The sequence below is a fragment of the Rhodamnia argentea genome, chromosome 6 (genome assembly GCF_020921035.1).
Source record: "Rhodamnia argentea isolate NSW1041297 chromosome 6, ASM2092103v1, whole genome shotgun sequence".
NCBI lineage: Eukaryota > Viridiplantae > Streptophyta > Magnoliopsida > Myrtales > Myrtaceae > Rhodamnia > Rhodamnia argentea.
Genome location: NC_063155.1, coordinates 8788507 through 8803205, shown reverse-complemented (window position 1 = coordinate 8803205; position 14699 = coordinate 8788507). Strand labels below are relative to the sequence as shown.

The 14699-nt window shown below is 41.7% G+C and overlaps 3 protein-coding genes across 3 annotated transcripts; all 3 read left to right on the top strand.

Moving 5' to 3' along the window:
* LOC125312492 ((+)-cis,cis-nepetalactol synthase NEPS3-like) lies at positions 1 to 12095 on the top strand. Its single transcript, XM_048281423.1, has 3 exons — positions 1 to 788; positions 10002 to 10010; positions 12027 to 12095. The coding sequence occupies exon 1, from the start codon at positions 1 to 3 to the stop codon at positions 775 to 777; it is 777 nt and encodes a 258-aa protein (XP_048137380.1). The 3' UTR covers positions 778 to 788; positions 10002 to 10010; positions 12027 to 12095.
* LOC125315668 ((+)-cis,trans-nepetalactol synthase NEPS2-like) lies at positions 1882 to 2218 on the top strand. Its single transcript, XM_048281424.1, has one exon. The coding sequence runs from the start codon at positions 1883 to 1885 to the stop codon at positions 2186 to 2188; it is 306 nt and encodes a 101-aa protein (XP_048137381.1). The 5' UTR covers position 1882; the 3' UTR covers positions 2189 to 2218.
* LOC115730839 ((+)-cis,cis-nepetalactol synthase NEPS3-like) lies at positions 11155 to 12034 on the top strand. The gene has a single exon (XM_030661458.2). The coding sequence runs from the start codon at positions 11212 to 11214 to the stop codon at positions 11986 to 11988; it is 777 nt and encodes a 258-aa protein (XP_030517318.1). The 5' UTR covers positions 11155 to 11211; the 3' UTR covers positions 11989 to 12034.
* Positions 12096 to 14699: the final 2604 nt, after the last annotated feature.

Here is a 14699-nt window from a genome sequence, read left to right as displayed (position 1 = left end):
ATGATGAGCTCTGCCTTGAAAAGGCTACAGGGCAAAGTAGCCATAGTAACCGGCGGCGCGAGTGGCATCGGCGAGGAAACCGCCCGATGCTTCTCCAGTCACGGTGCGAAAGTCGTGATTGCTGACATCCAGGATGAGAAAGGCCGAGACCTCGTGGAATCGATCGGCTCCCACTCCTGCACCTACGTTCGCTGCGATGTCGCGGACGAGCAACAGGTGATGTCCTTAGTACAGTCGACCCTTCAATTGTATGGTAAGCTGGACATCATGTTCAGCAATGCGGGAGTGTGCAGTTCTGTCAAACAAGACATTCTCGATTTCGACGTGTCGGCCTTCGAGCGCCTTTTTGCCGTTAACGTCAAAGGCATGGCATTGTGCGTGAAGCACGGGGCCCGTGCGATGGTCGATAAGGACACAGGGGGAAGCATAATTTGCACGGCGAGCATCTGGGCGACCACCGGGAGCGAGGAGTACATGGACTACACCATGTCTAAGCATGCGGTGCTGGGCTTGGTGAGGTCGGCGAGCAAGCAACTCGGAGCGCACGGCATACGCGTGAACTGCGTGTCTCCGGGATGGGTCGCGACACCAATGGTATCCAACTACCTCGGCCGGAGCAAAGAGGAAATCGAGAGGCTGTTCGAGCCGACCTCGAGCTTGAAAGGGGTTTTGAAGGCGAAGCACGTGGCCGATGCCGTGGTGTTTCTTGCTTCTGAGGATTCCGAATTCGTGACCGGCCACAACCTCATCATCGACGGAGGGCCTAACACGCAGTAGCCGGCTCCTGCATCCGAGTTTCTATGGATGCTATATTTTCTGCTTTGGCACAGAGAAATATTACTGTAACGTGGACAATGTTCTCGTGATCGAAATAGACAGAAACTAAAGCAATAAGTTCATGTTAACCAACTACTGCACCATTTCTATGCAATTGGAGATTTTCCATATGATGTTTCTTAAAACATCAGGTAGATATCTGCTTCAGGTACATCGATAACATGTCGCGAGACAACTCGAATTCTACATGTTTGAGTACAGACCCGATGCACGCACGCATTACCCGTGCCGTATCATCGATATGAGGTCGTTCTTAGACGATACAAGTTTAGGTATGGTGCAGAACTGCAGATCTCGTGTGTTTTATGTCCGGTTCGATCAGTAGATGAACGAGCAATTTACTTTCTGCAATATAGTCTTGTTAGAAAAACGTAGAACGAGACTCTGTAATCTCAGCACGGCGAGAATCGGGGCCAGCATCGGAAACGAGAATTACTTTGACTACACAATGTCTAAGCATGCCATGCCGGGTTTTGGTGAGGTCGGCGAGCAAGCAACTTGACCTTAAAAGTTCACTAAAGTTTATAGACAACATTGAATAACTATTGAGCTAATGTTCAAAGAATATGTGTGTCATTATCCCATTTTGTAAGGCGAGTCTTAAAGTGAAAAATAATTATGTGCGTATTTAGTTCAACATTCTCAAGGGGCTTTGGAGGTATAAAGTCACTCTTAAACAAAAGCAAATGGTGTTTAGTTCGTTTTTTTTTTTTTTTCAACTTGGCCCTTATTCAATTTTCATAATTCTGAAAATATCGACAAAAATCTTAACTTTGCCAGCGAAGGCCTCCGCGAGTGGCCGGGGGCCAGCTAAAGCTAAATCTCTTAGATTAGCTGTGAATGACGGAGTAATCATTAGGTTATGCTAAATCATTCGTAGCGCCGGTGACCATACGCATCTTTGAAATGACAAATGAACATCATCATCTGACTTTTGATGCCATTGGTTTGCTTTGTTCTCCTCGCAATAATCAAAAGTCCAAGGATAGGAAACGGGTGGAGGCAAATCTTGTCCATACGACCTTTCGACCGATGGAACTACGTGATGTCTAAGCACGCCGTGCTGGGTCTGGCGAGGTCAGCGAGCAAGCAACTCGGAGCCTATGGTATACGGGTGAACTGTGTCTCCCCTGGAGCGATCGCCACTCCATTGCTCCGTGGAGCGCTCGGCGTGAGCAAGGAGGAAGGCGAGAGGATGTTCGAATCCAGGTCATGCTTGAAAGGAGTGCTGAAAGCGAAGCATGTGGCCGACGCCGTGGTTTTCCTCGCGTCCGAAGAGGCGGAATTCATCAACGGCCACAATCTGGCGGTCGACGGAGGATGTAATGATGGTCTATCCCAGGGGATCTAGAAATAAATGGTTGCAGTCTCTTTAACTTGCCTGCGCTTTGTTTGCTGCTGGAGAAAAATAAGTCTAGCTGATGCTATCTTTGTTTGAGAAAGTATCATTTTGCTTTGATCTTTAAATTCGCCATGACGAATATATGTTGGTGCCGTTGAATTGCACCGATGGAACAGTCAAAGACCTACTATGCCATGAGGCAATAATTCCTAATATTTTGACTCTATATGTTCCGTTGGACTCCGTGATTCTCGTTTGGACATTTTCCAATGTGCTTCCACCAAGCGGTGTTTTTGCCAAAGTTACTTCTTAATGCACTTTTCAATTACAGTTTACGAGATAGCATTTGCTTTTGATGAGAACCCTTTAGGCTAAAATCCTTTGCATTTTTCCAAGTTTTCTCTCAAAAGTGAATTAAACGCAGCGTAAGTTTCTTTGTGCAGCGAATCTCTCATTCTTAAGAGCCCAGCCTGGCTCAATTAGGCCTGCCAAACCCGATTTTCAACTTAGGCTTGAGCTGAATGTAGCAGCGTAGTCCGGATAACCGATTCTCTCGTCCTAAAATTTTCATAAATCCCGGGCCATGCCCGTCGAAACCCACCCATCGATCATCGGTACCTGTCATCACTGACCGTCGGGCTCTTTGCTGTGGCCATACTTGATATTGAAATTGAGATTGCTTCATGAGTCCACCTGCTTGTTGGTGAGTCAATCTTTAGTTTTTTCCTTGCATGATCTGTAAATGACCAGTAATAGGGGGGAGGCTGATTCATTTGCAGCGCAAGTGATCTTGGGCATCTTTGAAAAGGCAAATAAACATCATCCTTGGGTTCAATCGGACAACAAAACTCCAGGAATATTTCATTAGTTAAGAGAGGGCTTGATGCTGCTAGTGGGATCAGAAACACTACCTCGAATGATACTTCCGAATCTATCGAGGACGAGAGTGGGACGCAGCTCGGACGTCGGAGGAGCTGTGGTGATTATGGTTTCGGCCAGATGGTGCCATGACACCAAGGGAGAGGTAACGGCTAGTGCGACTCGCCAAACACCAAGAGGGAACCGGTCAAACAATGGCCCGTTAAGCAATTACCGTGTGATTTCAGAAACCAAACCCCTCCTACCTTCGCGAAAAAGTTTTCATCAGTCTCTTTTTCAGAAATATAACACATAGGTGTCTAGGAGTACAGCTCAAGTTCGAAGCCGAACAGCTGGCAACTTGTTGCTTCCAAAGCTATATGACTTTAATAAATATTTATGCAAGTGTTCACAGTTTAGTAGCCGCGGAGCTATCATCCTCCGGAATGGATCGCTGACCTTTAGCTTCAAAAGATTTCTTTCCTCCAATACCTCCTCAAAGGTGTCTCAAAATACAGGTCGAGTTTGGAGCCCAGAACGCTCGCGACTTCCGGCTTAGAGATATGGTGATTGCCTCTTTCGCGAGTGTACATCGGTTAGCTAAGCCTCGGAGCTTTCACCCTCCGGAACGGATTGCAGCCGATAGCCTTGAAAGAGATTTCTTTTCTTAAACAAGTCCTTCTACGAGTGTGCGTAGGTTAGCATGCCTCTGATCTCCTATATCCGCAAGCGTTCGCAGCCTTTAGCCTTAGAAAGCGACATTAGAATATTTCTTTGGTGAGTCCATAATAGAGGCAATCCTTCTTTGAAATCTTATCTCTTCTGTCCGCCTTAAAAAGTGACATTAAGATATTCATTGTTGATTACTCGATAAAGGACGAAGGATGAGCCAATTCATAGGTTAGCCTCTGTCCTTAAGAGTCAATATCAATCTCAGGGTCCACTTATACCCTCAGAGTCATGCCTATAATCTTAACTTCCCTAGGGTACTCTCATAATGAGTCCTTAGGTATCCTATCAAAGCCACTCACGTCGAGCATTATCCACATGGCCAAGAGGTAAGCTTCGGGTAAACCTCTCTCTAGAGCTCACCCTCACACCATCAGAGCAAATTGAAAATCCGCTCGTCAAAGAGGACTTCTTACCATTTCTTGAAAAGGTTTCTCTTTCCATTTAGAAGCACTCTAGTGTCCTCTAAAACATATGCCTAGGATTTAGGAACTATTCGCAATGCATGCAATTTGATTGATATGAAAGGTCTTTTAAGGGATCGTGATGTCAGGTTCGGTCAAAGGTTTCCAAAGGAGACTTACAGTCGAGTCAAGGCCAATGAATGAAAAATATTTATCTTCTGCTTCAGATTTACAAGTCAAGAAATCTGCAAAATGAGAGAGAAATAATCTTGCTCGTTCTTTTTCGAGCGATGCTTAAAATCATTTTACTCTACGTTAACTCAAGTGTTCTAATCTGAAAAGACTTTCAAAAGTTGTAATGTAGGTTAGCATTGAGGATTGAGGAAGAAAAAGGATGCTTTGGCCCAAAAAATATATGAGGTTGGTTTAATTGTCTATTGTTGATTGATATGTGTGCTTAATATTCCCTTTTAGAGACCATCTGCACTAAAGAAGAAGCACAGTAAATTTCTCAACTCTACTTCTAAAGTTGCCGTGGGAATTTGCTGTTACATTAGACTAAGAGCGTTTGTGCTTGTAAATTGTAAGAGACAAATAAATTTGTTTCAAATGCAAACGAGTGGTGCGGTTCTCTATATGTTGGGTTTAACCGACTTTCTTACAGGGAGGTTTATGCAGTCTCAATAGTGGGCCTTTTCCAACAGCTATTACCAATTTTCTGGATCTGACAAGGCTATAAGTCTCTCGTTGTCGTTGGTGCTTCTTTCTTGTCACGAGTTTGGCTCACTAATTGTGTACCATGTGAATTTGATTCAAGATACTGTTTAGATGCATTGAGGTGTATTAGAGATTGATTAGCCGAACCCGCATTTTTAATTTGGGTCTATGTAGTTCTGAATTTGAGTTGAGTATATGTATCTACATATGATATCATGGTGTCACGGGCCGATAGTTTCGGTAGCAGAATTTAGCCTCACGAGACACCTGGCTAGCCAAGCCAGGCCAGTCTTTCTTTTCTTTTGTCGTTCCATAGAACAGTTAGGCGAATGTCTTTCTCATATCTGGTCATACCAAACCCAGCTTAGCTTGGACTTCTAATACATCAAGCGAGATGAGCATACTACTTCATGTACTACAACCGGTTTCGGCCTGCTTTTGCCTTAATAGGAGAGCGACATCAGCTCCCGATCAGCTTGTACATGGAGGCTTACCCCGCCTTCAGAGCTCCTAGGAGGTGTATTCTATCCAATCCTAGAACTCCTAGCACAAACCGTCCTTACACCACTTCCACGGACCCAATTGCTTTTTGTCCTTTACATTGCTCACTCGCTATGTTGACACCAACAAGTGTCACTTAAAGGTTATATGAGAATGGGAGGACACGGGGACACAATTTATTCGGTCCCCCGCATCATACGAGGGACACAAACTGGTTCATGTCATTCTCCCGGGATAAGTACACCATGAGTGCCATAACTTGTGTTCGGCGTTCACTTGAGTGCCATAACTTTCAAAAATCGTTCACTTGAGTGCCATGTTGGAACAAAATTGTTCACTTGAGTACTACAGTAACTTTTTTGGCTCGTCACGTCAACTTTCCGGCGAGCTACGTCGGCTTTCCGGCGTGCCACGTCAGCTTTTCGGCGAGCCACGTCAGCTTTCCGGCGTGCCACGTCAGCTTTTCTGGTGTCCACTTTAACATGGCACTCAAGTGAACAATTTTTGAAAGTTATGGCACTTAAGTGAACGCCGTACAAAAGTTACGGCACTTCTAGTGTATTTTTCCCTCATTCTCCCCCACTCAATTCCGCAACGCCCTCGTTGCCATGATTTATGTTTGAAGAATCCTTGTCTTATTAGCCTTTTGTCTTTCTCAATTTAACCTAAAGCTGCGTTTGTTTGAGTGAAAGCATTTTTCAGGAATCAATTTTTTGGTCTTTCACCCTTTTGGTCCGCTGAAATTGACTTAATCAACATAAAATACTTTCCAATGAAAATAAAATTGATGCATAAAATTAGAAAAGCCAATTCACAAATCTAAAGACGTAAAAACACTTTTCAAAATTGTTCCTCAAATTTTTTAATATTTTATATCTAACATTTGTTTTTTTATTTTTTTCTTCCTCTATCTTCCACCGCAATCGGCCACCGGTGGCCACGGGGAGCTCGAGCTCTCCGGGATCTAGCGAGCCTCGAGCTTGTCCGCCTAACGAGATCGAGTTCGCCCACTTGACGAGCGAGCTCACCCGTGATTGCTGCCAGCCGGTCGCGGTGTTAGAGTGAAGGAGAAAGGAAGAAAGAAAATAAAATGAAATAAAAAATAGAAAAAATTTAAAAATTCAATTTTTTTTTGTTTCAAATAAAATCATGGTATTGAAATCATTTTCCAAATAAGATCCAAACACTAGAAAATATTTTCATGAAAAGTAATTTCCTTTTAACACAATGTTTTCCGAGAAACAAGTGCGCTCTAAGGAAAGATTTTGTTAGAGAACAGAAAGTATTCTCTGGGCACGTGTATAGGTGTTGGCACCTCACCATCCCAAGCCTGGAATTTTTCGAAGTACGTAATATTGAGTTCATTTGTCCTGAGTAGGCTTGTCCAATCGGTGGATCGGGTCGATGTGGGTGGGATTAAAAATGGTCCATACTAAATTGATCCATATAACCCATATTGACCCCCCCCTTTTTTTTTTTTTTTTTTTTTCATATAATGCAATTTTAGCAACCCACACCCAATCTAATCAAGACCGACTCAACTCATATTACTAAAGCACATTCATATTTTTTTATTTAACTTATGAAAATTCATACCACCTATTTAATGAACTTTAACATGTTCATTTGAATGTGTTATTTCAATAATTTTTTATGTCAAATTGAAAGAGTAAATCAATAAATAAAAAAGATGCTAGTAAATAACATAAAGCATGTAAAAAAAAAAGTTTTAGTAAAAGACGAAAGAAAAGTTCCCTCTCTTTCTCTTCTCTCTCTCGCTCTCTTTTTCACATTAGCTTGGAGTGGATATCTTCCCAATCAATTAAATGTAGCCATTAAATATTAGTGTTTTTTTGTCATACATTAAATATGAGTTAAAATATGAGTTTTTGATCATTTCGTTGCCTCTAACAATTACTTTGCTGACCACATTACCTATTTTAGAAATTCGGATGTCAAAAGAGTCATATACCTATTGTATTAGTATTAATTTAGTCATAAACTTTTCAATTTGACCAATTTAGTGCGAAACCTTTTTGTAATAGTATCAATTTATTTCATCAAGGCAATTTAAGTGAAAAATCACCGACGAGGACTTTGGCCATCTTGCGTGGTGTGGCTAACACTGATGTGGACATTTTTTGATCATTTTTTAAAATGAAAAATCTTTAAATTTACTTTTTTAGGTGTATGGATATGTGTTGATACCTGATTTTTAATTAGTTTTTCTTTTAAAAAATATTTAAAAATTCATAAAAATGAAAAATCAACTTTGGGAACCTTGGCCTAGAATAAGGAACCAATTTTGAACAAAAAATAATTTTTCATATTTTTTTTCATTTTTTTAATATTTTTCGAAAATAGAAAAAATGCTTGAAAAATCACAAAAAAATCATTTGAGGTCTTTTTATTGTTTTTCTTACTTTGAGTCGGTTATGACATTTGATTCTTACACTTTTAATTGCATTTTGGTCCAATAAATTTTTTGGCATTCTAAACACACTGGTGAGGTCAAATTAGCACAGATTAGCCATTAAGTACCCTAATTGGATAGATTTTACATTCGGATTAAACTTGAAATTTGGGGTTTTTGCAAAAAACTGAACCAATCGGACCCAAACTTGTCATTCTTAGATGATGTTCTTGTTCCAGAGACTAATTTTGAGGTTCAATTTCATGGAAAAGGGTCACATTAATGTTGAATTAGGCATGCAAAAAAAAGTGACCCGGTCAACTAGTGGACCATGTCAACAAAGATACGCACTGCAGGTTGTTCCAGCGCACGCCCACGGAGCTCCGGGAATAAACGCACGAATAGAGGAAGACCAGTGAAGCTCGACTGAGTTCAAGAGCTTTCCAAACAACTTCCTGCACGCCAGCTGGCTCGGCCTGTCGCCCAAAACAAAATCTGGCGCCAAAATTTATGTTACGGGAGAAGCGAAAACAAAATCTGTTTTAGAGGGAGGAAGGCCATGGGAGCTGGGGATCAGTTCTACCACTTGACGGGAAGAACACATAGAGAGCTAAAGAGAGTAAGAGAGAGAGAGAGAGAGGAGATCGTGCGCCCGAACCGTCGCTGCCACATCGTCGTATCACCGTCGTATCTCCACCATTCCCGACACTCGAAGGTCTGTCCACACATCTCTTTTGTTCCGTGGGTCGGGGGAGTAGGTGGAGATGGCGACACTATTGTGGACGTGTACATATATGTAGCGATATTTAGAGTGATCCTTGGTAAATTCATTCTTATATAGGAATCACATGTCATTGGATAGGTAACGATTGGAACATTCAAAAAAGAGTACCTGCATTTCGAGTGTTTGATGAAAGGCATACTGCCAATAATATTTATATAATAATTAGACAAATTTTAAAAGAATGTAATTTGATTAATAAAGTTTTTTTCAGTTGGTTTTGATAATGCCACGTCAAATACCGCTTCCATTCCCGATTTAGAAAATATTTGTAAACCCTCTTTTGACGGATAATTTTTTCACATTAGATGTACTTGCCATTTTTTAAATTTATGTGTATAAGATGGTTTACGAACTTTTGAGGCTTCTCTCACCCCAATAAAGAGAGTAATTAAATTTTTATGGAGTCGTCCCCAAGTTATGAAAGAATGGGGAAGATTTTATAAATCACATGGACAAAAATAAAAAATATTTTCAAAAGATGTTCCAACTCATTGGAATTCTACCTACGAGTTGTTTTATCAAATTTTTGCGTATAAAGATTTATTATGTACGTTTATTTCAAATAATATTTTCGAAATTACTTTACTCTCTCAAGATTGGGTTGTTTCCAAAAAAACCTTAGATTTTTTGAAAGTTTTTAATGATGCAACTTATACTTTATCTGATGTTTATTGTCCTACTACGCATTTATTTTTAATAGAGTGTGTTAATATTACTAGTATTTTTTGTGAATATGAGCAAGATGTTCAATTAGCTCCGACTATTATAGCAATGAAAGCAAAATTGTTGCATTACCGTGCTTGCATTTCTCTTATTTATTTGATTGCTATTGTTTTCGATCCACGTACTAAATTAGATGGTTTGTATAATTGTCTGAATGATTATTAGTATGATTGTTTACATTTGAATGAAACAGTAAATATTAAAACTATACAAGTAGAGGTTAAAAACGTTATAGTAGCATTATATAATGAATTTTGCAGTAGATATGGTTTAGGTGATAGTGGATTATCTCAACCTAGTAGCTCACACAAGGAGGAGAGTGGTAGACTTAGTAGAGGGTATAGTCTGCTAATTAATAGACAAAAAGGATAAAAGGGAGCAACATGTAATATTTATGAATTAGAAAATTATTTAGCTATTGCTTTTGAGTTTCGTGATTCCGAACACAGCATAGATTTCAAAATTCTAGAGTGGTGAAAAATTCATTCAACCCAATTCTCAGTCCTCGCTCTCATCGCAAGGCAGATGTTAGTAACCCTTTCTTCAACGGTTGCAATTGAACAAGCATTTAACTCCGGAGGATTAATTTTGAACGACCGCCATTCAAGATTAAATCCAGATGTGATGGAGGCTTAAGCTTGTGTCCATAATTGGATAAAGGCTAACTTTCGACAACAAGAGCTAGATCGAGACGGCGAATTCTTCAATGATGATAGTGGAGATACCACCGCCACGGGTACCACAATGTGTAGCGACAATTGACGACAAGATAAGTTTGGGTTATCAAAGGTAAAAGAACTACATGAGCTTTGATTCTTCTATCTCCAAGAAGATACTTAGGCGCTTAATGATAATTTATTAAGTTCAAGCTCATTCATTCTCTCTTTTTTTCCCCCCAAATTTGATTATATTGTACAATTTGACTATAATTTATAATTGATAATTTTTTTTTTTTTTTAATTTCATAATTTATTATTTAAAATTAAATTTTAAATTCGGAATCGGAATCGAGCCACGAACCGGTCCGGAATTGGCGGTTCCATCGTGGCCACAAATCAAAACCTGCAGTTCACGGCCCGTGGTCACATCTAGTACACACCACATATCCGCGTGATATACTTGTCGGTCCAAAATCCACGTTTGATATATATGCACCACATATCCGCACAATATGAAATCCATGTTTGATGTGTACGCACAACATATCCGCATGATATGTTAAAGTCCATGTCTAATATATACGCACTACATATCCTCATGATATGAAATCTACATTCGACATGTACGTATCACGTATCCGCATAATATGCTTGTTAGTTAAAAGTCCGCATCTAACATGTACGCACCACATATCCGCGTGATATGTATATCAGCTAATAGTCAATGACTTATAATTTTATCTTTTAATTTTATCTTACGACTAAAAAAAAATGAGCACTCAAAATGATAAAACCGGATCAATAAGTGATCTGATTTGACCAAAAGAGAATTGATATAAGTATTTGACCATCTCACCGTCAGAATTGGTGGGCCGGTCATTATAGCCTAATCCTTCTTTTATTATTATCTTCTGAGAAGTCATTGACTGAAGCTGATAGAAGGAGGCTCAAAGTAAAACCTGATGTTTCGTCAGGTGTACAGTCAACGTCGCTGCTTCATAAAAGGCAGCAGCCATTGAAAATTCATAATTCTTACGTTTGAACTTGAAAATTCTTACGTTTGAATAATTATCCCAAGTTTGACAAAACACAAAAAGTCTTGTTGGACAAGCATTGCTAGCCTATTATATAACTAGAGTTCTGTTTTCCCTCGGCATCATATCTGAAAGCGATCATTAATAATTTCATCTGAATAAGAGCAGCATTCGGCAAGTGATCATTTCCGGCTTTGCATACGGAAAGGGATGATGAGCTCTGCCTTGAAAAAGCTAGAGGGCAAAGTAGCCATCGTAACCGGCGGCGCGAGTGGCATGGGCGAGGAAACCGTCCGATGCTTCTCCAGTCACGGTGCGAAAGTCGTGATTGCTGACATCCAGGATGAGAAAGGCCGAGACCTCGTGGAATCGATCGGCTCCCACTCCTGCACCTACGTTCGCTGCGATGTCACGGACGAGCAACAGGTGATGTCCTTAGTACAGTCGACCCTTCAATTGTATGGTAAGCTGGACATCATGTTCAGCAATGCGGGAGTGTTCAGTTCTGTCAAACAAGACATTCTCGATTTCGACGTGTCGGCCTTCGAGCGCCTTTTTGCCGTTAACGTCAAAGGCATGGCGTTGTGCGTGAAGCACGGGGCCCGTGCGATGGTCGATAAGGACACAGGGGGAAGCATAATTTGCACGGCGAGCGTCGTGGCGACCACTGGGAGCAACGAGTACATGGACTACACCATGTCTAAGCATGCGGTGCTGGGCTTGGTGAGGTCGGCGAGCAAGCAACTCGGAGCGCACGGCATACGCGTGAACTGCGTGTCTCCAGGAGGGGTCGCGACACCAATGGTATCCAACTACCTCGGCCGGAGCAAAGAGGAAATCGAGAGGCTGTTAGAGCCGACCTCGAGCTTGAAAGGGGTTTTGAAAGCGAAGCACGTGGCCGATGCCGTGGTGTTTCTTGCTTCTGAGGATTCCGAATTTGTGACCGGCCACAACCTCGTCATCGATGGAGGGTTTAAGACGCAGTAGCCGGCTCCTGCATCCGAGTTTCTATGGATGCTATATTTTCTGCTTTGGCACAAAGAAATATTACTGTAACGTGGACAATGTTCTCGTGATCGAAATGGACAGAAACTAAAGCAATAATTTCATGTTAACCAACTACTGAACCATTTCTATGCAATTGGAGATTTTCCATATGATGTTTCTTAACACATCAGGTAGAAATCTGCTTCAGTTGCGTCGATAACATGTCGCGAGGCAACTCGAATTCTACATGTTTGAGTATAGACCCGATGCACGGACGCATTACCCGTACCGTATCACCGATATGAGGCCATTCTTAGATGATACATGTTTAGGTACAGTGCGGATCTCGTGTGTTTTATGTCTGGTTCGATCAGTAGATGGAAAGTAATTTACTTTCTGCAATATGGTCTTGCTAGAAAAACGTAGAACGAGACTCTGTAATCTCGACACAGCGAGAATTGGGGCCAGCACCGGAAACGAGAATTACTTAGACTACACAATGTCTAAGCACGTCGTGCCGGGTTTTGGTGAGGTCGGCGAGCAAGCAACTTGACCTTAAATGTTCACTAAAGTTTAGAGACAACATTGAATAACTATTGAGCTAACGTTCAAAGAATATGTGTGTCATTATCCCATTTTGCAAGGCAAGTCTTAAAGTGAAAAATGATTATGTGCATATTTAGTTCAGCACTCTCAAGGGGGCTTTGGAGGTATAAAGTCCCTCTTAAACAAACGCAAATGGTGTTTAGTTCGTTTTTTTTTTTCAACTTGGCCCTTATTCAATTTTCATAATTCTGAAAATAACAACAAAAATCTTAACTTCGCCGGCGAAGGCCTCCGCGAGTGGCCGGGGGCCAGCTAAAGCTAAATCTCTTAGATTAGCTGTGAATGACTGAGTAATCATTAGGTTACGCTAAATCATTCGTAGCGCGGGTGACCTTACGCATCTTTGAAATGACAAATGAACATCATCATCTGACTTTTGATGCCATTGGTTTGCTTTGTCCTCCTCGCAATAATCAAAAGTCCAAGGATAGGAAACGGGTGGAGGCAAATCTTGTCCATATGACTTTTCGACCGATGGAACGACGTGATGTCTAAGCACGCCGTGCTGGGTCTGGCGAGGTCAGCGAGCAAGCAACTCGGAGCCTACGGTATACGGGTGAACTGTGTCTCCCCTGGAGCGATCGCCACACCATTGCTCCGTGGAGCGCTCGGCGTGAGCAAGGAGGAAGGCGAGAGGATGTTCGAGTCCAGCTCACGCTTGAAAGGAGTGCTGAAAGCGAAGCATGTGGCCGACGCCGTGGTTTTCCTCGCGTCCGAAGAGGCGGAATTCATCAACGGCCACAATCTGGCAGTCGACGGAGGAAGGAATGATGGTCTATCCCAGGGGATCTAGAAATAAAAGGTTGCAGTCTCTTTAACTTGCCTGCGCTTTGTTTGCTGCTGGAGAAAAATAAGTCTAGCTGATGCTATCTTTGTTTGAGAAAGTATCATTTTGCTTTGATCTTTAAATTCGCCATGCCGAATATGCGTTGGTGCCGTTGAATTGCACCGATGGAACAGTCAAAGACCTACTATGCCATGAGGCAATAATTCCTAATATTTTGACTCTATACGTGATTCTCATTTGGGCATTTTCCAATGTGCTTCCACCAAGCGGTGTTTTTGTCAAAGTTACTTCTTAATGCACTTTTCAATTACAGTTTACGAGATATCATTTGCTTTTGATGAGAACCCTTTAGGCTAAAATCCTTTGCATTTTTCCAAGTTTTCTCTCAAAAGTGAATTAACCACAGCGTAAGTTTCTTTGTGCAGCGAATCTCTCATTCTTAAGAGCCCAGCTTGGCTCAATTAGGTTTGCCAAACCCGATTTTCAACTTAGGCTTGAGCTGAATATAGCAGCGTAGTCCGGATAACCGATTCTCTCGTCCTAAAATTTTCATAAATCCCGGGCCATGCCCGTCGAAACTCGCCCATCGATCATCCGTACCTATCATCACTGACCGCTGGGCTCTTTGCTGTGGCCATACTTGATACTGAAATTGAGATTGCTTCACGAGTCCACCTGCCTGTTGGTGAGTCAATCTTTAGTTTCTTCCTTGCATGATCTGTAAATGACCAGTAATTGGGGGGACGCTGATTCATTTGCAGCGCAGGTGATCTTGGGCATCTTTGAAAAGGCAAATAAACATCATCCTTGGGTTCAATCGGACAACAAAACTCCAGGAATATTTCATTAGTTAAGAGAGGGCTTGATGCTACTAGTAGGATCAGAAACACTACCTCGAAAGATACTTCCGAATCTATCTAGGACAAGAGTGGGACGCAGCTCGGACGTCGGAGGAGCTGTAGTGATTACGGTTTCGGCCAAACGGCGCCATGACACCAAGGGAGAGGTAACGGCTACTGCGACTCGCCAAACATCAAGAGGGAACTGGTCAAACAATGGCCCGTTAAGCAATTACCATGTGATTTCAGAAACCAAACCCCTCCTAACTTCGCGAAAAACTTTTCATCGGTCTCTTTTTCAGAAATATAACATATAGGTGTCTAGAAGCACAGCTCAAGTTCGAAGCCGAACAGCTGGCAACTTGTTGCTTCCAAAGCGATATGATTTTAATAAATCTTTATGCAAGTGTTCACAGGTTAGTAGCCGCGGAGCTATCATCCTCCGGAATGGATCGCTAACCTTTAGCTTCAAAAGATTT